At 42.1% G+C, this 21082-nt stretch overlaps 2 protein-coding genes across 5 annotated transcripts in view; one reads left to right on the top strand and one right to left on the bottom strand.

Moving 5' to 3' along the window:
- The window catches only part of LRP3 (LDL receptor related protein 3), a 34202-nt gene extending 26440 nt beyond the window's left edge, over positions 1-7762 (top strand). For both annotated transcript variants that reach the window (XM_039558438.1, XM_039558439.1), the window contains 3 exons: positions 87-1173; positions 2357-2489; positions 3406-7762. In XM_039558438.1, the coding sequence (XP_039414372.1) occupies positions 87-1173; positions 2357-2489; positions 3406-4212 (2027 nt within the window). In that variant the 3' untranslated portion in view covers positions 4213-7762. The remainder of the gene's footprint in view (positions 1-86; positions 1174-2356; positions 2490-3405) is intronic.
- A 2924-nt stretch (positions 7763-10686) lies between these two features.
- SLC7A10 (solute carrier family 7 member 10) overlaps positions 10687-21082 on the bottom strand; it is a 49152-nt gene continuing 38756 nt past the window's right edge. For 2 of the 3 annotated variants that reach the window (XM_039558440.1, XM_039558441.1), the window contains 6 exons: positions 19552-19675; positions 19353-19456; positions 18235-18331; positions 14450-14599; positions 13991-14168; positions 10687-13032 (listed from right to left, as the gene is read on the bottom strand). In XM_039558440.1, the coding sequence (XP_039414374.1) occupies positions 12908-13032; positions 13991-14168; positions 14450-14599; positions 18235-18331; positions 19353-19456; positions 19552-19675 (778 nt within the window). In that variant the 3' untranslated portion in view covers positions 10687-12907. The remainder of the gene's footprint in view (positions 13033-13990; positions 14169-14449; positions 14600-18234; positions 18332-19352; positions 19457-19551; positions 19676-21082) is intronic. The other variant, XM_039558442.1, reaches the window with a different exon arrangement.

Here is a 21082-nt window from a genome sequence, read left to right as displayed (position 1 = left end):
ATGCAGGCTAGTAGATGTGGAAAAGTTATATCAGATAGTTTTGAAAATTTTGATACTGATTTTTTTCTCCTTGTTCTCTTTCGCAGGAAAGATAGGTCAGTCTGTGTGCCAGTCAGATGAATTCCATTGTGCAAATGGGAAGTGTATTCCCAGTACTTGGAAGTGTAATTCCATGGATGAGTGTGGTGATAACTCAGATGAGAAAAATTGCACTGTCCCTCCAACAGACCCTCCATCCAGCATCTGTCCCTCAGGAATGTTTCAGTGCAGCGCAGCCCACTCCACCAAATGTTTGATGAACGAGCTGAGATGTAATTCGGTTAAAGACTGTGGTGATGGTTCGGATGAAGATAATTGTCCTGACCTTTCCTGTGGCAAAAGGCTGGGTAATTTTTACGGATCTTTTGCTTCCCCAGACTTATTCCGTGCTGATCACAGCAGATCAGACCTTCGTTGCACATGGTATGTGGACACACAGGATAATCGGCATGTTCTGTTGCAGCTCGATTTGCAGTTAGGCTACAATGACTATGTAAAGGTGTATGATGGCATTGGAGAGAGAGGTGATAAATTAATGCAGACGTTTTCGCACCACAACAATAGGCATTCAGTGAGCGTGGAGTCATCAAAGGGCCAACTCACTGTCTCGTATCATGCCCGCTCCAAGAGCACTGGCCATGGATTCAATGCAACGTATCAGGTGAAAGGCTATTGCCTTCCTTGGGAACACCCTTGTGGAAGTGATGAGGAGTGTTTCACGGATAAGCAGCATTGTGATGGCTGGTGGCATTGTCCAAATGGCAAGGATGAGGAGAATTGTCCTGCTTGCCAGAAGAACGAATACCCATGTGAAGGAAACAGTGGGCTTTGTTACTCAATACTTGACCGCTGTAATAACCAGAAGAACTGTCCAGATGGCTCAGATGAAAAAAACTGCTTTACTTGCCAGCCAGGAAACTTCCATTGTGGGACAAATCTGTGCATCTTTGAGACTTGGCGCTGTGATGGCCAAGAAGACTGCCAGGATGGAAGTGATGAACATAACTGCCTGGTGATCGTTCCCAGGAAGGTCATCACAGCTGCTCTGATTGGGAGTCTCGTGTGTGGCTTGCTGCTAGTGATAGCACTGGGTTGTGCATTTAAATTATATTCTCTGAGGACCAGGGAATACAGGTTAAGTGTCTTGCTTTGTTGATGTTTTCATAGCTGTGGTGATTTTTTCTGTTTTGTTTAAGGGAAGAAAAAGTTGATTCTTAACCAGAGAATTTGCAAAATACTGTGAAATCAAATCCAAGGACTTGATGACAGCTAAATAGTAGTCACTGCATTAGGCTTAGAGAAGATTTCTGGGAGTAGTGGAATATCTGTGATGTGTGAGAAATACATGTTTATTGTGCGGCATGGCAGAATCTGTATCTAACCTAATCTGTCTTGAGCAGTTTCCTTTTCCTTCTCCTCCCCTTGCTACAAACCCCTTGCCCCTGCCAAAAACTGAATGCTGAACTGCTACAGTGAAGTCTTCACTGAATCTGAATTGAATAACCTTTCACCCCTCCCCAAATACGCTAGTTCTTAGTTCTGCTAAAAGCGATGTCCTGCTATGGTGGGGCCTCTTCTGAGTGGGAGCTGTCCATGGTATAGCCTGTGCTCCTTTACCCTGGTCCTATAAGCCTCATTTTAGGTGTAGTGTGTGTGTTTCTTTGCCTGTGTGTTACATGTATGTGCAAGTGGGGTTCTGCTTTGTAGGAGACAGTCATAAGGGACTTTCTGGTTCCCATCTCTTGTCATGTGCACCAGCTCTGTGCTATGCTGCTGACACTGTTTTAAACAGTGTGCTTTACATTCTCTCCTGATCAAATCTGCATTATTAAGAACCTGCAAAAGAACTGCTGTTGCTAAGGTGTGAATCTCAGTGCCTCTGTTCTGTCAGGACTGCCAAACCTCTCTGCAACTGCAAGCTGCCCCTGTTGTGTGATTGTTTCCAATTCTTAATGGAGTCTTAAAAGTCTTTTCAAAAAAAAAAAACCTTTGGGCCCTTGCTGAAGAAGTTACTGCTGTTACTGGCACAACAGCTACTGGCTGGTTGAAAAAACTTTGGTTGCCACAGTGTCCAGCCTGAGACTGCACTAGAGAGTTTGCTGGTTTGATTCATTCATATTTATACCCTGTACTCTTAGTCCTTTTGTTTGTTTTAGCATCCTGGTAAGATTTTCATGGAGCTTAGTGGAAGGTTTGTGGTTTTACTCCTAGTGCGAGCTCATTGGCAGTGCTCATTAATGGCAGTGCTCATTAATGTCAGGGAGGCAGGATAAACTGTTCCTTCTCTTCCATGTTTTCTCTCTGGTTCTGTTTCCAGAGCATTTGAGACTCAGATGACGCGACTGGAAGCAGAGTTTGTGCGGCGGGAAGCTCCACCTTCCTATGGACAGCTGATTGCACAAGGACTTATTCCCCCAGTTGAAGACTTCCCCGTATACAATGCATCACAAGTATGCAGACACAAGTGCTAATGAATATTTCAGCTGCCAAACTACTATAAATTAGATAAAATCTATCTGGAAGTGTATTTCTGTGGCTGTGCTAATTATATTGAAGTAATGTAAAAATGTGTATACCCACAGTTCCTCAGGTGCTATGGGTAGTTTTGAATGCATTAAATGTATTTGTTGGGGAACAGCAGTGAGATAAGCACTTTTGCTGTATGTCAAGACAGAATGAATAAAGTCAGAGAGAAAGGTCAGAAAGTAAATAGAAAAAGAAAGTCTTTTCAAGCTGAAACTGTAAATGCACCTGAAATGATAAGAAAGTCTCTAGCAGTATTTTTGGAAAATTCTTGATTTTCCAAAATGATTGTTTTTCATTTACAGATAAATTACAGTGGCAAGCCATTATGTCATTCTATTTCATTGCTGAGTACTCAAAAGCTCTTGTACCCTGCCAGAAGTATTCAGCTGAGGTATAGTTCCTAGTGTGATAATGCACTTGTAGTTTGCTACTCCAGTGGAAAATTAACTTCCTGGGTAGACAAGTAGAGCTTAAACTCATAAAGGAAACACTGTAAGGGACGGAAGTTGTGGCTGCCCTTCCCTGGCAGTGTTCAAGGCCAGGTTGAATGGGGCATTGACCAACCTGATCTAGTGGGAGGTGTTCACAGCAGGGAATTCGGAATTAGATGATCTTTAAGGTCCCTTGCAAGCCAAACCATTCTATGAATCTGTGAGAGTCTTCTGGTACAGGCAGAGCTGTCTTTGGTGTTCTCAAATATTTTGTTAGAAAATACGCATTTAACAAGGAAGCACAGGTATCAAGTCTGAGTATTGTGGTAAAGTGGAGATATTCCTGGGGAGAATGGGGTTTAGAAGTCTTTTGAGTATGTGTGAAATGCTAGTAACCTCTGTGTTACAGGCTTCTGTGCTGCAGAACATTCGAACAGCCATGAGGAGGCAGATGAGACGACACTCGTCAAGACGGAGCTCATCTCGGCGGCGCTTGGGCAGGCTCTGGAACAGACTCTTTCACAGACCTCGGGTGAGAGGACAGATCCCACTCCTGACTCCTGCCCGCACCTCACAGACTACACTGGGTGATGGAATCATCAGCAGTGCTGATGGGACTGTTCGGAGTCCTGCACCTTCCCCAGAAGGACCTAGTTTAGAGGCAAATGGCCAAGCCAGGGGCCCACAGGAAGCTGGATGTAGCAGCGTGCAGCCAGAGACTGAAATTACAGAGCCATCGCCTTCCAACATCTTACACCCAAATACTTGCACAGCAGCACATGCAGAGCCTGAGGCTGGATACACTGATAAATCCTTAAATGCTGACTCTGACAGAGAGCTTAAGCAGTCCAGTAAAGTAGATACAGGAAAGGCTTTCAGAGATCCTTTATCTGAAAGTGTTACAGAAACGATCCATGGTGGGTCAGTATCCAGGAGGACCGTCCCAGAGGACAATAGTTTAAGTGGAAGTCATCCACTGAGTGAAGATCCATGTAGATTACCCTTAAAAAAGTGGGAGTCTGGTTATCCAGACAGCCCTATGAATGTTCATATCCAAGTGGATGGACAAAACCACTGTTGCCCTAACTCATACCAGGAGGAGCCTTTGGATGTTCATGCGGCTTGTTGCCATTCTGTGGAAGTGCCAATGTTACAGTCATCTACTTCCCTCTCCGAAAACAATACCAGTGATGATGAATCTTTACTTGTTTGCTAATAAAAATTTCTGGTTTGTCCATGTAAATTTTATAACTTCATTGTTACTTCAATGCACTTTGATGATAGGTGGTATGTTTGTGCTCCCAACTTTCTCTCTTCAAACGAGTGTGCTTTAATTCCACAGTGAGTGCAGTACAAGACTAAATAGGACAAGTTTATGTCACCGTTGCTATTCCTGAAACTCCAGTGGGGCAGAAGTAGGCCACTATGTGATGTCAGGGGCTAGGAGAACAGGAATGTGTCACTGCAGTTTGGAGGCATCTCCATCCTCTGGTAGTTTTTCTGTACTTTTTACTCACTCTGCATTCAGTGTTTCTTTGCCTTTCATTGGTCTTCCTGAACTAGAGAACTCTGTTGGAACCTGGGGCAGACACCGGTCATTGTAATTCTGAGTACTAACTGACAACAAGTAACATTGTTGTCTTTTTAGGCATAATAATTTAAATAAAATTTAATAATTTTAATTACAAATATGTAGGAGGAATTAAAATCCCCTGTAGCTTCCCCTTTATAGAAACTGCTCACTTCTTTTGATCCCTTCAGAAATGTTTTGATGGCCATGTGTACCTTGAAGCATCCACTAAATCCGAAGTTTCTGTATTATATACTCAGAATGAAACCAGGTGTTTTAGCTACTAAAGCTTTGTAATGAGAGTATAGCAGTGTTCAGTGTAAGTGGAGTGCATTGAATTCTAGTTGCAGCAATATTTCTTTTTTACATTGTCATGTGTTGCATTTTCTTCATAGTGATGTTGTGAGTGTTGCAGAATTATTTCCTCCTTCTCTACCCTCTTTTTCCTCTCCTCGTGTTTCCAGGGACTCTATGCTGATACCACTTTGAGGGTGCCTGAAGGACACTTGAGGCTTTACAGCTCCTGGGGGCTGCACTGGGAAGCACTGAGCACTTGGTCAGGATCAGACTTCGGTTTTATTTTGAAATAAAATCTGTCTCACAAGTTTGCTTGTAAATCTGCTACGTAAGTGCAGATGTATAAGCCAGGAATTTTATTTATCTTTTATTTTTAGAGGATGTTATTTTGATTTTTTATTTTTATTTGCTTTTTTTTCTTTGAAGAGCTGAAATAGATCAGTGCCGTTTTCAAAGCTGACACTGTGTGGATTGTACACACTTAAATGTAAACTGGTGCCTTTTTGGTTTTTTAGAGTGTAAGTAAAAGTAGGCAAGTTATTTACCTTTAAGAAGGTGGCATTGCAGAGAAGAGGAGTTCCTGCAGAATGACAGAACTCTGCTGTGTGATAGCTTGGTCCTGTTGTGATGGCTGGGGTGGTGGCCAGACTCTTGCTACTCTAACAAGAGCTCTGCTTCAATTCCCCCATGACACAGTGACAAAAATGCTTTATAAAGGAGTTAACAAGGAAATTGATGCTGCTGCTCTGTAAACATTCGAGTGCTCCAAAACCTGTTTGTTGTTGTAGGAATTCAGGTTGTCCAGAGTTATTAACTGAACTTGTGAAATTGGGGTCTTTGACATCTGCAGGCCTGAGCTCTGCTGCCCACAGGACTTTCCTGGCTGTAAAGGCAAACAGGCTTCTGCAGTGAACAGTTAAGTTTACATCAAAGTGTCAAAGATTTTTTCCTTTAAATGGGTTATATTTAGCCCTGGATCTTTCACTAGGACTCCCTTTGGGGGAGTGCCTTGAAAAGAACAAGGAACTTTGGCCTACTAAAATGTAATATGGAAGAATTAAATAGAAGTGATTTTTTTTTTCCTTTTCTGTTGCAAATTGGTTTCATACTGTGCATTCCAGAGTTAGAAGATTCAAATTCTTTAAGGGCATTAATACCAGGAAGGGCTTGTTGCAAAATGCATAACAAGAGTTGTAGTTGCGTTAAATAAATACTGCTCAGTCATTTTTTCCAAGTTCTTCTGTAATCAGAACTCATTTCATCAAAGAAAATGTAGTTTTGAAAGAGATCTTCCTTTCATAGCATTTGTAAACATTTTGGGTACATTCTACCTTTGCAAGGCCATGTACTGTAGTCATTGCACTCCAGAGTAGTTGTTTGCATCAAAGGCTACAGGTTTTAGTGTCTTTTTTTTTTTTTTTTTTGTCTAAAGGTAATTTAAAATACATAGACTTGTATGTGTAAGATAGTTACGTATAGTTAGGAGAAAGATTAAAGGTTTATATTGTGTGGATATGGAAGGACCTTAGAAATACATGTGTATTTATTTCTGTTACAGAAAAATATTTCTGTAATAAAATAATGCTAATCATGCCATGCCTTAAACCATCACCATTATAAGGCTCATAAAGTTGAAATATGTACTCTGGAGTACTGCTATATTTTGGGAACAACCCTGAACAGCTAACACTACTTTAAGATGTGTAACTTCACATAATTTCTTACATGTATCATATATATTTTGTATACTGATGCATTTGGTAACGCAGTGAAAATTTCACTGGGAAAGTTTTACTTTGAGAAACTTTAAAACAAGTCCAGGTTAATGAAAATTTGATGTTGAAGCATACAGAAGTGTTCACAACCCTCATGACTGGACTATACAGCACTGCATCAATGAGAAATACAAGCCTGGTGCTCTTTGTAAGCACTAACTTCTGTATTCTGCAGGGCAGTTTTCTCTCCTAGCTCACCCCCTGCAAGGGAAGAGCCGTAAGTTCACTGTTAGTTTTACAAAAGAAATCTCTATGTTTGCACTCTGAGCACAAAGAGGTGCAGTGCAGTGCCCTGGAATGTCAATACCTGGATAAATCATAAAGTCTGCTTTAGTGTAATGTCTGCCCTTCCTCCATCTCTTGTAAGTATTAAACAGGGAATCAATCATCCTTGAAGGTACCTTGGTTCTGATTCATATAAACTGCCTCCTTGTATTCAGAACTTCTTAAAATTAGAAAAAAGGAAGAAAGTGGAAATGCAACACTTTAAAGACTATACAAATTAAGTTAATCAGCTAGTAAATTTGTTAAATATTTTGTTACTTTAATAATGCTTTTCTGCACTCTAAAGATTTTTGTAGACCGGAAGCAAATTGTTTGTTTGTTTGGCTTTGGTTTTTTAAGATACACAGCTCCTCTGTCCAAACAAGCAAAAAAAAAACCTCCTTCCAAAAAACCTCTCTTCCAAAAATCTCTCTGAACAGAGAAGAATACTTACTGGTTTAAAAAGAATGCAAGCTCATAGGCAGCATAAAGGGGAAAAGTGATTCCTTTAATATTTTTCTCTGCTGCTATTAAAGCAGGGAATATTTCTGTTAGGAATTCTGGTACCTTCCAACTTGTCTATTACTCTGCAACATCCCCTAAACGTACTTGTTCTCTATTTCTGTTCTCTGCTTTGTGACTTTTTTGTTTGTTTTTAATTTGTTGTATATATTAATTTAGTTACAACATTTTACCATAGCGTGTGTACAGGCATATGGTTCAGGTATGGTGTTGTGTTTACCAGTATCTACTACTGCTTCCTGGACTGAGCAAGACACTAAGCAAGAAAGATGCTGGCATCATCGTACCTTGCCTTGCTTTGGATCTCTTAATTTTTAATAAAATTTCATGTGCCCAGAGCCTGTGGGTTTCTGACCATCACTCTTAACACCAAAGCTCGAGGATTCCTAAATTGTACTCCCACAGTCTTTGTTTGACTCTGACTCTTACGTGCCAACCCATGACTCCATGTGTTGACATGAATGTGAAGGGGAGGGGGTGTGTTTTGGTTTGGTTTTGTACCTTTGGGGGTTTTTTATCATCTGCTATCTTTTCTGGCTGAAGCTAGTGGAAAGGATATCACTTTTTAAATAGTACATGTGAAATCTTGGCACTAGCAATTCACTGTTGTATACAGCTGCCTTTAAAATGTATGTATGGATATATCCCAACTGAAAAAAAAGAAGCCCTGAAGTGTATGACTATTAGGGTAGTTAAAAACACAGTTTCTGAAGTACTGCCTCTCCCATTCCTGAGGCCAGTGCTTGTTTTGCTGATGCTGATGGTGATGCTTCTCCTTCCCTGTCTCTTTGAGGTACTGCTGGCTCTGTCTTGCTCTTTTTCAGAAGAAGGTGAAGGCTGAGTTACTTTGTGTTGACAGTGTTCTGCAGACTTGGAAGTCTTTATTTGTATTGAAGAGAACTGGACAGACTTCATGGTGATCCCAGATTTATCTGTAGCCATGAAGGATGGAAGGACACAGCTGGATGCAGAGGGATAATACCTTCTAGCCTAGCAGGAAATGTTTGCTTTGGTTTGCTTTGCTTCGCTTTGCTTTGTCATGAAATGCTCATTCAGTTACAGTGGCAGTGGCAGGAGCACTAGTGTTTCAAACCATACCCTGAGGTGAGGCTGAAATGAGAATAACCCATGAAATGGAAATAGAGTAATAAATGATACCTGAGTGTTTGCAAGTCTTTTGACAGCCTGTGCAGTACAATAGATATGTCTTAAAACAAACCAAGGGGCAAGCCTGGAGGGAATTTGGTACTTTTTAATCAGACCCTTTCTTTGAGAGGAAAAACTGCTTTTGCTTATTTAAGATTTTTGGACTTGGCCAGAAATTGAGTTTTAATCTCCCAGGCAGGTGCTAGGATTTAAAATCCAGTACAAATATCTGTCTGAACCTGAACCTTGCAGGCAGCACACCTCGTGTCCTGTCCTTTGTCATTTGTCACCCTAGCAAACAGTTCAGTGAGCCATTTTTCCCTTTTCAGATTCTGTTTCTTGTGATCTTGGCTACAGGGATTAAATGGTTACCAAGACTGAGGTGAGTGGTGGTGATTTACATTTTATCCTATGTGGTTTTTTATTTCATTCTATGTGTTCCCTGCTTTATGATGCCTTCTGGATCTTCCTTCTATCGCTGTGTCTTACTGTAAGACTCTAAGACAAATTTGGTTTTGGCCTCTCAGCATCTTCTCACTTTCTAATCCTTTTTCTTGGATTTTCCTTTTTCATTTGTCCAAGTGCAGAAGTTTCTATTTGAAGATAGAGCACTGTTGAGAGGTGTCAAGGACCAAGGAGAAGAGGTTTAAAAACCAGAGTTTGGTTTGCAACTGTCTGAACTCTAAAGCTTTAGGAAAAGACAAATTCTAAGCAAAGTTTACCCTTTATTTTTCTTTCAATATCTCTCATAGAACTCCTCAGCAGCTGAGTAACTGCTAACAATTTCTGATTTGGTTCTTGGTACAAAGGGGCTGGAAACCAAATTTTTTTTCCCAAGGTTTAACAAATTAACAATAAGTGAAACGTGAGAAGTACCTTGACAAAGGCTTCTGAATATGAAGTGTGGGACAGCATGTCTGCTGGGGGCTGGTTGGTTGGTTGGTTAGTGTCTTTCCTTTGAAGATGAATTATTTTGTTTAACTTCAGCTCTCCAGCACGTTTCTCTCACAGCATTAGCTTGTTTGGAGGTGGGCTGTGGCAGAGGCTCTGTCCTGGGCTCCCAACCCACCACAGCACCTCGCCAGACAAATGTGCTGCTCCCCTGGGGCCTCCAGCCCCTGTCTCAAGGTCGATGGCTGCATCAGGGCTTGTGCTTTCAGAAGTGATGGAGCATGGCTAATGAAATCTTTTCTGCGTATTTTTGGATACATGTTTTGTAAAGATGCTTCCAAGTCAAATGTATTTACATACACAGGGACTCATCTGTCCTTCTTGAGTTGGAGGAAAGCTTTGAACTGAAACAGCATGGTGCTGAACCCAAGGTTCAGTCCCCATATGGGTCAATTTCTTAAGAGCTGGATTCGATGTTCCTTGTGGGTCCCTTCCAACTCAAAATATTCTGTGATTCTGTGAGTCTCTTCCCTTGACCCTTCTGAGATCAAACTTTTCTGGTTTATGTACTAATGTGAATGGAAAAAATTGATTCCTTTATCAAGTTTTTGAAAATGCTTGAGGGTAGCCAAGCCAGCAGAAGTACCTCTGCCTCATTCTCCTGCTTCCCAACAGTGCCCACTCGACTCCTGGAATTTTATCTTCTTCGCTTCTGTCTTGCAAAGCATTTAGCAGTGATGACATATCTGTTGCTGCTTTTTCAATACTGTGAAAATCAGATAAGAATAATCCAATCCTTTTTTTATTGACTTTTCTGTAGGCTGACTTACAGGTGATACTCCCCGGAGTATTTTTCTGCATTACAGCCTCTAATATTTTATGCTACATAAATATAATAGCACATAATTTATAGGCTTATGTGGTACTGTGCTGCTATTCAAGTTTTATTTAAACTCCTTTCTGTTGGAAACAACTTGCTTCTCTGTATCAAGTATCACAATATTCTCAACATGCTGAATTGTCAGCTGTTTCAAGGTTTTTCTTTTGTTCAGTGGGCTTTAAAATACTAGTAATTATGTCTCCTTTGAAGCTAGTTGCTTTGTCTTTAGGAAAAATCTCTTTTATATGGATTGTGTGCTGCTAAATTTCATTTAGCATATGAATTTATCTTTCTAATTTTGTACATTGATTTCTATGGGTAGAAATTTTACACGTTAGGCACTAACATTTGCAAAGCCTTTATTGTATGTGACACTGTGAGCAGAGATGAAGCTGTTCCTAAAAATGAAACATTGTGGAACACTTTTTGGGGATTGGTATCTAATTCAAAGATGAAGTCTAGTAAATAATGCTGTTCTAAATTGAGCCTTCTGATTTAAGGCCAAATGTTATTACTTTTAAAGCGTGTGAGTATAATCAGGGAAAATTTGAGCCAAACTCAATTGACAATTAAGAGGAATTTGTTCTTTAATTTTGCTTTTGATTTCCTTATACAACAGCCAGGAAAAGCCTTGGTAGCTGTTGCAGCATTACTACTATTACTATTATTACTACCTTTCTCATTACCATACAGACTTGTCTCAAGAGCTGCAAATTTTCCATGCTAGCTCATTTCCTTACCTTAATTTTTTAAACAAACAAAAATAAACCCACGCCAAAACTTAGCAGTTCTGAAAGCAATCAGTATTGCTGATGCTGTAATACATTTAGTTTTCCCACTAGCTAATAAAGGTATTGAAGGAGTTAATCTGTTGGAATTATACCACAGAAAGTGGATTTTGAGCTATGGAAAAGGAGACTTAGCCATGAGAGCCTCTGACATTATTTAAAGTTCAGGTGCTGCTTAGCCACAGAGATTTTTGCTCTGATTTTTTTTTTTGTTAAAGCAAGCTGAATATTTATGATTTCCATTAGCAAACTGTATATTCATACTATTATTTCAAATGTGGTATCTTTCTTTACATGTGTGCATATATACACATAAAACCACACCTTTTTTTCTAGCTAAATATATATTTTGATCTCTTATAGTTAACAGCTTTATACAAAGAGAAGAATGTAAGCTGTGTTCCTTTTTAGTGTCTACCATCTGAAATTTTGGAGAGAGATGAATAGAATTTTAATATATAGATATTACTATTATTATTATTATTATTTAAAAACAAAAGTATTTCTGAATAATTAACTAAGAGATAACGAATCCGTAATTTTTGTGCCAGGACCATAGAAAGATATTTTTAAATTACACTCAGATGGCTGTTACCAAGGCTACTGAATGTCATAGTTTTTGTTTTCAAAAACCGTGAAAGAATAGTAGCTCAGAGCTGTTCTCACATTTTGCATTTTCAGAAGATTCCCTGTTGTAAAAGTGGCCATATTGCTACAGCAGCAAATCTCCATATATTAATTAAGTGCACAAATGAGATTTTTTTCCTAGTGCATGGCACAAATAAAATATGCAAAACACTTTCTAAGGAGCATCTGATGTGTGAGTAATTTAGGCTCGTTACTTGGTTGAGCACAGCTGAAATGGGGAATTGGTCTCTGAAGCAACGTGGCACCACCTGACACCTCAATAGACAGGAGGAACATCAGGCTCCTTTCCCATGTTTCCTTTGAGTTCCCACTGCTGATCCCACTGCAAACCTCTCCATGTCTCCATCCTCCCCAGCTGGCACCTGGATCCTGCTGAGCTTCACACAGGAGTTCTGGGTGCTGCAGTGAGCCCTGTCCCATCTGGGATGCAGGAACCCCCCTCCACCTTTACAACAATGCTTCAAAACTGAGATACTTGAGATTTAGATCACTACTTCTGTATCTTTTTTCTGTGTCACAAAATGATGCTGGAACTGTCCAGATGATTGTTGGTGCTGTAGCTTTTACTCTGCGGTCCGTGCTCAGTGCAGTCACCCTGCCCCAGCTGCGCTGGTCTTTGGAGCTGGGATGGAGATGCTGTGCTCCTCCAGCTCTGTGAAGGGGTGATCCCTTGGATTGTAACTTTGATGCCTCATGTTATGTGGGCATTCACCCCACCCAGGGGCAGCAAGAAGTCTCCTTGCTTTCTCTTGATTTCTGTACTTCGATTTTGTGTTGGGAACTGCCCTAGTTTTGAAATGCCTAAATTTGTATGTCTCTGGTGGACCCTCGTGGTGACTAAAATCAATATTCCAGAGCTATGTCTGTGCTGCTTTCCCCTGCTGAGCAAGAATGCTGTCAGAAAAAACCCCAACCAGCACCTTATTTTACACTTTATTTCTTTTCTTTTTTTTCTTCTTCTTTTTTTTTTTTCTTAGGGAATAACTAAAAGCTACAGAGGCCATAAAGGGTATAGCTCATTTTATGGGCTTCACTATTGGAGCTCTAAAACCATTTTTTTTTTCCAGAAAAACTTTTTTCAAAAATCAGCATGTAAACAAGAAGCCACTTCAGCCTCAAAGGCCACGCTGTTATTTCCTCACTGCTGTCCCGCTCACCGGCTGCCAAGAGTGGGCCGAGGAGGCCTCCTCCTCGGCACTTCCACACTGAGGGTACACCACAAAACACAGCTTCTGCCCCCAGCACGTCATGGACTCTGCAAGGAGCAAATGGCCAGTGGTTAATGGGTGGTTAATGGGGATGCTTGAGCTCTTCTAAACAAATATATGATGCTGGAGCGGTGCCACATGGGAAGGAGGCTGCACAGCCCTGCTGCCCCACTGACTGCCCCTTCCAACCCTTCTCAGCTCCAGCTCAGTGATCAAAGAGTGTTTGTGAAGCAGGGGCAGGTTAAGATTGAACAGCTTTAGGAATACCTTTCCCCAGCCCCTCACAGAGCTGCCAGTGCTGCCCATGGCAGGCTGTCAGGATTGGGATGGGATGGGATGGGATGGGATGGGATGACTGCCAGCCCTCCTGGCACTGTGTCAGCCCAGCTGCAGTGACCACTGGCCTTGGGGAGCTGCTGGCAGCAGAGTCCACTGCAGCTGATGGAAACCCTCCAGTCAGAGCAGAGGGCTGCAGTGTGCTTGTTTGAAAGTCCTCACTTTGGAGCAAAGTGATTAAAAATCAAACACAACCAAAACATAAAAGACTTATTTGCAGTTTTAATTTTATATGAGGGATAATGTAAGGCTTTGTAAGAAACTTTTGAGTATGAGATAGTTCATCATGTCACACAGGGCTTGTGTGACATGACGTGCTGGTGGAACAGAGGGAGAAGGCAGGGCAAGGGTGAGAAATTCCTCGGTCCCTTTGTGATTGCTCATTTGGTCTCCATGTGCATCAAGTGACACCCTGGTGTATTTGCCACAGGACAGGCTGCTGTGAGCAAGCTGAGTGGATGGGCACAGAGGCATGAGAGGAGGCAAACGTACCCAGCAGTGAGCAAAACATTTGCCCAAAGGAAAGCACTGCCTGGCAACTTCGTGCCCAGGCGCTGCCAGTGGCTGAGAGTGGTGGCTGGTCTCATACAGGCAGTTTCCTGGCTGTTTTGGTGCCAGTGTGTCAGAGTTTAAGCAGGGAGGGCAGCAAGGCATATAGTGCTGGCTTACCTATCAGCCTATTTACACACTTTGGTTTATTTCTCCAGTAGACTCCAAGGAAAAACACTGGCACTCCGGTTAAAATGATAATTAGTCCAACCCCACAGACGATCGGCTCAGAGTATAAGCTGAAGATCAGCAGAAATGCCCAAAACGCCAGATAAGTGATGGGGATGAGGAGGTTCACCTACCAGGAGAAAGCAGAGCAGAGCACGGCTGTGCAGAGCAAGAGCAGTGGCTGACTGGTTGTGGTGGGCTGCAGGCAGTGCAGGCTTCAGGCCCCCCGTAAGTTGTGTCCCCCTTCCCTCTACTGCTGTTGTCCTCTCTGCCCATCCCAACAAGTTCACAAGGGATCTGCCTGTGTGATCTTTTGCACTAATGGCACTTTGGGACATGGTTTGGGAGGTGTTCCCATCCCACCCTTTGCATCACTATTGCAACCAAGAAATTTAGCTTTAACAGTGTCACCTTGATAGGTCTGAAGATTTTGGGTTTCTTCCAGCGTAAAACAATCAGGCCTATAATTGTCACTCCATAGCAGAGGTAGTTAATAAATGACACGTAGTTGATTAGCGTGTATGTGTCTCCAACAAGCATGATGATAAGTGTGGCCAAACACTGCAAAGAGAGGAGCATAGCCTTCTTGAGCCATTACTAGAAAAGATAGCTTAAAAAAAACAAAACCAAGCAAAATTCCCATTAAAGCATTAAAAACCCTTTTGTTTATGGCACCTGCTGGGATTGTGCTGCCTCCTGTGGCTCTGTGCCTTATCCCCAAGCTGTGCCACCAGGGCTGGGGCTAAATGGGTATTTTGGGTGATTTGGGGCATGCTGAAGTCAGAGACTAGAGGGTCTGTTTATAAATACCCTGGGGTGCTGGCATAGGTATCTCTGCTGCCCGTGGCTAGGCAGGCAGGGCTGGGAAGGTTGGCAAAGTTCCCACTCCACCTATTTCTGTTAAGTGTTTTAAAAGCTATTGAATGTTATGGTGAGGACTCCAGGTGAAAGGATTTCTTAGACATAACATGTTGTGTTTCAGGCACTATGTTGTTGCAGGTGCTCTGTATATTATAAAGAATTTGAGGTTTGTCCTTTCTGCTGCTGGCTCATGTCACAGCTGATCAGTATCATCAATCTTTTGAGCATTACTAATGTTTGGAAACTGGCAGATGGATGGTGGAAATTCCCAAGCTTTTGCTTGCTTTTTTGAACTCTACATCTGCCTAATACTGATATCGAATTGATTTTCACCTTTTTTGCTTTTATATATTCTCTATATTCTTTACACATACATTTGTAGCGCTGCAGCCTATTACAGTATTTGTAGCTAGCTTTTTACCTACTCTATTAGACAGAAAGACAAAATAAATTCCCAGTGGCTCCAAGGTGGGGTCCAAGGTTAGATTATCTGGAAGACACGGTTGAAACTAGCTCTCCAAGACACATTTTAATTAAAAAGTTTAGTTCCTATCTAAGTGGGGGGGGGGGGGGGAGGAGGGGGGCGGAGGTGGGAGATTCAGAAAGGGTTGAACTGAGGGGGAATTACCTCATTGTTTATGTCTCTAATTGGGGATTCTTGTCAATTATGCTAATTTGCTAAACATATAAAAATTGTATGCATTTTATATTATGTGTGCATCTTCAGCACTTTCCACCTAGCCAGTTGTGCACCTAAGGATCCTTATAAAGGTAACCCTTTTTATCACCTAAGTGTGTCTATCTTGTGATTTTACAACCAGCAAAAAGCCATCAATACTGTAGAGCCAGGAGAGCTGACTTGGGGGCCAGGGTGCTGCTCCTCAAGCCCCCCACCCTGCTCTTTGGTACCACAGGAGCTCAGCACTCACCTGCACCAAATAGCAGTCCAGTGAACACTCTGTTGGGGCCCAGAGCCGGAGGGAAACTAAATATCCAAATTCCTCCAGAGAGTGCTCAAGATTTTGGTCTGTGTTTATCTGGGCTCCCTTTTTGCTTTTGTCCCTTTTTTCTTAATCAGCCATTTCGATAGTAAATTCCTTCCAGGAGGGAAGGTTTCTGCACCTCCAGCACCAGGAATTAAGCACCACCACAACCGAATGCCCCATTAGTCCCTCTGTTCCCCTATTCAAAGCCTTGCAGGCTTGGCAGGGGGATTTCAACACCTTGAACAGTTTCACCACAAAATGGGTTTAAAATTGGACACCATCTCATATCGCTGATATATAACATGGTTGCTGCTCTCCCCTGAAGTGTGCACTGTGTCATATGTGTGTACACCTCTCTACTGCCACTGGTGGGCTTTGCAGTGATGTCGCTCAGAGTGGCAAGATTCCATGTGTAGGTGACACTGATGTGTCAGATCTGCTCACAGTGTGGGTGTCATCCCCAGTGGCTCATGGCTGAAGAGGGGGTGCTGCCCTCCTGATGGCCTGGCCATAGCCACATGGCTGGCAGGAGGGCCAGCTACTCCCCACCGTCTTGCAAAAAAACCCAAGTCTGTTTATTTTACATTTAGCTTGGCCCTTTGATTTTTGGAAGTAAAATAGCAAATCAGTAAAAATAAAGGTCTCACTGGTAGTGTTGAAATAGCTGTTCTCCATGAACAAACAAACCTCTCCATGCAGAGATCTAGGTGTGATTCAATGGAAGAGAAAAAGAATCTGATGTATCAATTAGGTTTGCCTAACGTGTAGCCCTGTTTGCTGTTGTAGCTGCCTACACTATACTATTATTATCTTTCTTAAGAGATAAATATTTCCGAGCTGCGTTTGATGTGCACTGAGCTGGATTAAAACACCTTCAAATGATGAATTGATATGCCATGCTTGTTCTGTGATTTGCACTGTGATTCAAGGGGGATGGCGTGGCATGGATCAGTCAGCTCGACAGGCAGCTTGCTCTTGTTGGTGCTGTTCCACAGAGAAACAGCCTCTGAGACTCTGTGTGTTGTTTCAGCTGATGTGTTTTTAAGGACCAAGGAGTTCTGCCTCATGGCCCCCAGCAGAACACAGGATTCCATGATGGGTGCCCAGGGCAGTTTACCCCAAACCTTCAGTGGGCAGTAGGCAAGATGTTTGTGATGGGGCACTAAGCCCCAGGAATGCTGTAAAACCTAAGCAAGATGCATATTTTGTCATAAAAGGGGAATGAGGAGGAGGCTTATTCAGTGAAGTTTGTATGGGTATATTGTGCCAGGGTTGCTGTTAGAGCTGGGAGACATGTAAACATGCATCTTTCTAGTGCATCTGGGGTCAACCCCTCGTGGTTTTGATATCAATGGCAAATCTGCAGTTGGCAGCCATTGATACAGCCAAGATTTCAAGCAAATGCCCTTTGGGGAATTCCTTTGCTTGGGCCCTACAGCCTTGTACAGCAGCAGTGCGAATCATTTTCTTCTTAATCATCCTCTATGCTGCTGTAAAACCCATCACACATTCTAGTTTCACTGTCGATAAAAGCATATGAAGCTCTTTGTTTCAAATAATAACTTCCCTAAGTCATTACTACTGTGGAAATTTGTCTAAAAAGTGAGGGGAATCTTTTTCCCATGGGAGCACATCAGCAACTGGACCAGCCCCTGACACTCCTAACAGCTGGCCCGTTGGTGTCTGATCTTTGCAGGTGACCTGTTGTCTGCCTGATGTACCATTCAGCAGACACATTACTCAGGGCCACTGTAATCATTGTCCCTACTTAATTTTTTGGCCTGTGAAAGAAATACCTGTGGCCCTCAGAGAACTGCGTGATCACCCCTCACAAGATGTCTTGGTTGTTGAAAGTAATTATAGGAGCATTTTGTCCTTTCCTTGGGACCCACCATAACTCTGGCTTTGGTGGCAGGACCTAAAGCAGCCTTGTCTGAGTGGGATTAGCAGTGACCATGGAGATTTCCAAATGCTTGTGGGAAGCAGGCAAAATTGCTCTAAGGAGCTCGTCTTTTCTTAAATGAAGTATCTCTGTTTCAAAAGCCAGTCCCTACCTCTTGCTGCAGGACAAGAGTTAATGAGCTTACACTGCAACGCAGGTTATGAGGGAAACCCTTCAGGTGTCAGGGGATTGGGAGAAGGAGGAATTATTTCTGAGGCTGAAGGCTGCTTCTCTCTGGGGCAGTAGGAGCTGCTCAGCTGGGACCTACCAGCTGCAATTCAGGCTGACCCACTGCTCCTCTTCTGGGGTAAAACCACCACTCAAGTGTTTTCCCAGCTCTTTTCTCTGTGATTTAGTGTTTCTAAAAGCAGGTTACATGGTGACAGAGGAGGGATAGTAGCACTTACGCAGACAAGAAGGGCAGGAATGGGTGTGCAGTGCTTGACGTGGATCATGGCAAGCAAACTTGGCAAATGGCCTTCTCGAGCACCAGAGAAACACAACCTGGAAATAAGAAGAGTAATGATGAATCCACTGGGTATACAACAGCCTCTCCAGTCCCTAGTCATATAACACCTCTTATCTCAACCACCTGCTTTGGTCTTCTCATGGAAGGGAGCTGTGGCTGCCACTGCAGAGACAACTAGAGACTGTGAACCCTGGGGAAAGGTATTTAAACTAAGCCCTTCAGTATACAAGGCCTTCAACAGCTAAAGTCACCTGGGAAAAACCTGCTCTGAGATGCCGAAATACCTCTAAGGACTCTCTGCTGGCCAGCGTTGTCTCTTTACCCAGTGAGGGATGAATACTCTGCAGGTTGTGTGGGTATTTACAGTGTCAAAAGGTTTTGGATAAGGTTTAACATGCCTTAGCATTTCACTTTTAAGTGTATACCCTGTTACATATGCTCTTCGATTTGTTGCATATCATACCCATGAAAGTGCTGTGATAAATAACTTTCCCAAGGTACTTGAGCAGTTTCCTCAAAAAAACTTTATAACTTTTAAATTAAATTCAGACAGGTCAATTATTATAAACAGGCTTTATTGATTGCAATCTTACAGACTTTACAGATTCTGGCCCAACTATCAGCAGTTTCCATGCAACGTATCTTGCTTGAAAGGTGATTTTCCAGCATGGGCATGAAAATGCCTGTGACTGAGTACAGCACCAGGCCCCAAAACTGAGCAAAGCACAGTTTAGCTGGGAGCTACTGGAACTTTATTGATAAAAAATTACTTTGGTTTTATGCGAAAGCTGTGTTTGGATCTTACTGTGAGTTATTCCACATCTGCAAACACTTTCAATAACTCATGAGGATTAATTTGCAAGAAATTTCATGATTTAATATTACTTTTGCTAATTTGAAACAGAATAATTCATAACTGATTGTATCCAACACACCCAACAACAACCTCATGCTCTACAACATCCAAAATGTCTAGCTAGCATTTCTTTAGCAAATGCAATTAAAACAGCCCCTCCCCAAATTAGATAATGTTCATAAAATTGTACTCCATCTAACCTTGATGAGGTAAAAAGGTATCCATTTATTCCTCCAAATGTAGATAGAGCCACTGAGACTGGCATAACCCAGGAAAAATAGCCCAGTAACTTTTCACCAAATGTCTAAAGCAACAGAAGGCAGAGAAACTGAAATACACTGCAAAGCACAGTACTGAAATCAAAGTGTATTTTAGACATGCAGGGAATGGTTTACTTACTACCGCCACAGCGTTGGAGGACAAGAGCTCTTGGGGTGACATGGCAGTGAAATATGCAATGTTGGTGAACGTGTACACAAATGTCACCAATGGGATGGATATGAATATGGCACGAGGTAGGTTCCTAATAAAAGAATTAGGAGGGTAGACAAGAAATTACAATCATGCACAGTGAGGTCACAACAGCTGTGTACGGCCTGGGGATGGTCACCCAGCTGGGTGGGTTCATTGGCTGTTTCTTTGGAGGGAAGCAGTGCTTCCATCAGCTCTCTGACTCACTGCACATTGGAGAAGGCTAGAAGTGCTATGAAATGCTGTGTCTGCAGGGAGTTTCCCGGTACAAAGGTACCACGAGCTCCGTTTGGGCTCTTTACTGGGATTGGGACAGACTGTTACTGAAAAATGAAACATCCGTTTCCCAAAAGCCCTATGTGGAGGCACCGTGGTGGGATAAAATGTCTTGCTTTGCTTTACCTTCGCCTGCTCTGAAAAGGAAGGGGATCCTGTTGTTCAGCTGCTGCCTTGGGCCATTGTGTACCATAAACCTGGTCTGGTCATACAATACCGTGGCAACTTACAGTAGTACAGATGTACTTGATCTCGAATCCAGAGACCTTCTTAGAGGTGGATATCTGAACTGTTCTGTATCTAACATAATGCATTTTTCTCTGTGTGTCAGATTTGGAAAAAAGAGTTTAGAAAGCATGTTTAACCTTGTGAATTTGAACAGATTTAGGAAAAGTAGGAAGTGGTTTTGGTTATCCAATTCTTTTTATACTTTAATTTCTCCTCTAAGGCTGCAACAATATGTAAAAATAAAAAAGCACCATTCACTCCATTCTCTCTTTATTTCTCAACTAAGGCCATATTTACCTTATTTAAACAATAAATTTTTTATTATTATCGTTGAAATTGTGGTCATCCATTAAAATATTGTTGTTTATTAAGGAAACACATTACCACACTTTCTTTATTCCTGACGAGATTTCTGGACATACACTTTCCCACTCACTGGTGTGCAGAGATGCTCATAAGGCTTTAGCTTTAAGTCATTCCCATCCAAGCTGTAATAGCTTAAATTTCTTCTTGCTTAATTGCTGTGTGCATTGGGTGCCCAGAAATAACTCATGCTCCAAGAGCTGCTCTTGACATTTGTCATTCCACTTTATTAACTCAGAAATGTTGAAACATTTGAACTTTGCTAAACTAAAATTCCCTTTCCCTCCAGCCTTCTCAGGCTGCTTGTGATAAATCATTTCCAAGCCCCTTTGTGTACCCTGGATCTGCAGTGACCCAATGTAAGTTGCCTTGGCAGGCTGGTGCCCACAGCTGTGCTGGGGCAGAGAGTGCCACTTTCACTGCACAACTAATCTTCTCCTTCAGGTGTTTGTGGGAGACCTTTGGGTGAAAAAGCAAAGCAACTTCCAGGATAATTCATCTTTTTATGACAAAGAAGATTCTCCCTGTAGATACTTGTGTGGTATCTCATTTATGGTCAATCTTCTGCTATGGAAAATTGACTATGATTGAA

This window comes from Corvus cornix, chromosome 11, assembly GCF_000738735.6.
Source record: "Corvus cornix cornix isolate S_Up_H32 chromosome 11, ASM73873v5, whole genome shotgun sequence".
NCBI lineage: Eukaryota > Metazoa > Chordata > Aves > Passeriformes > Corvidae > Corvus > Corvus cornix.
Note: the sequence above shows the minus strand (reverse complement) of the source record. Positions and strands in the feature narration are given on the sequence as shown.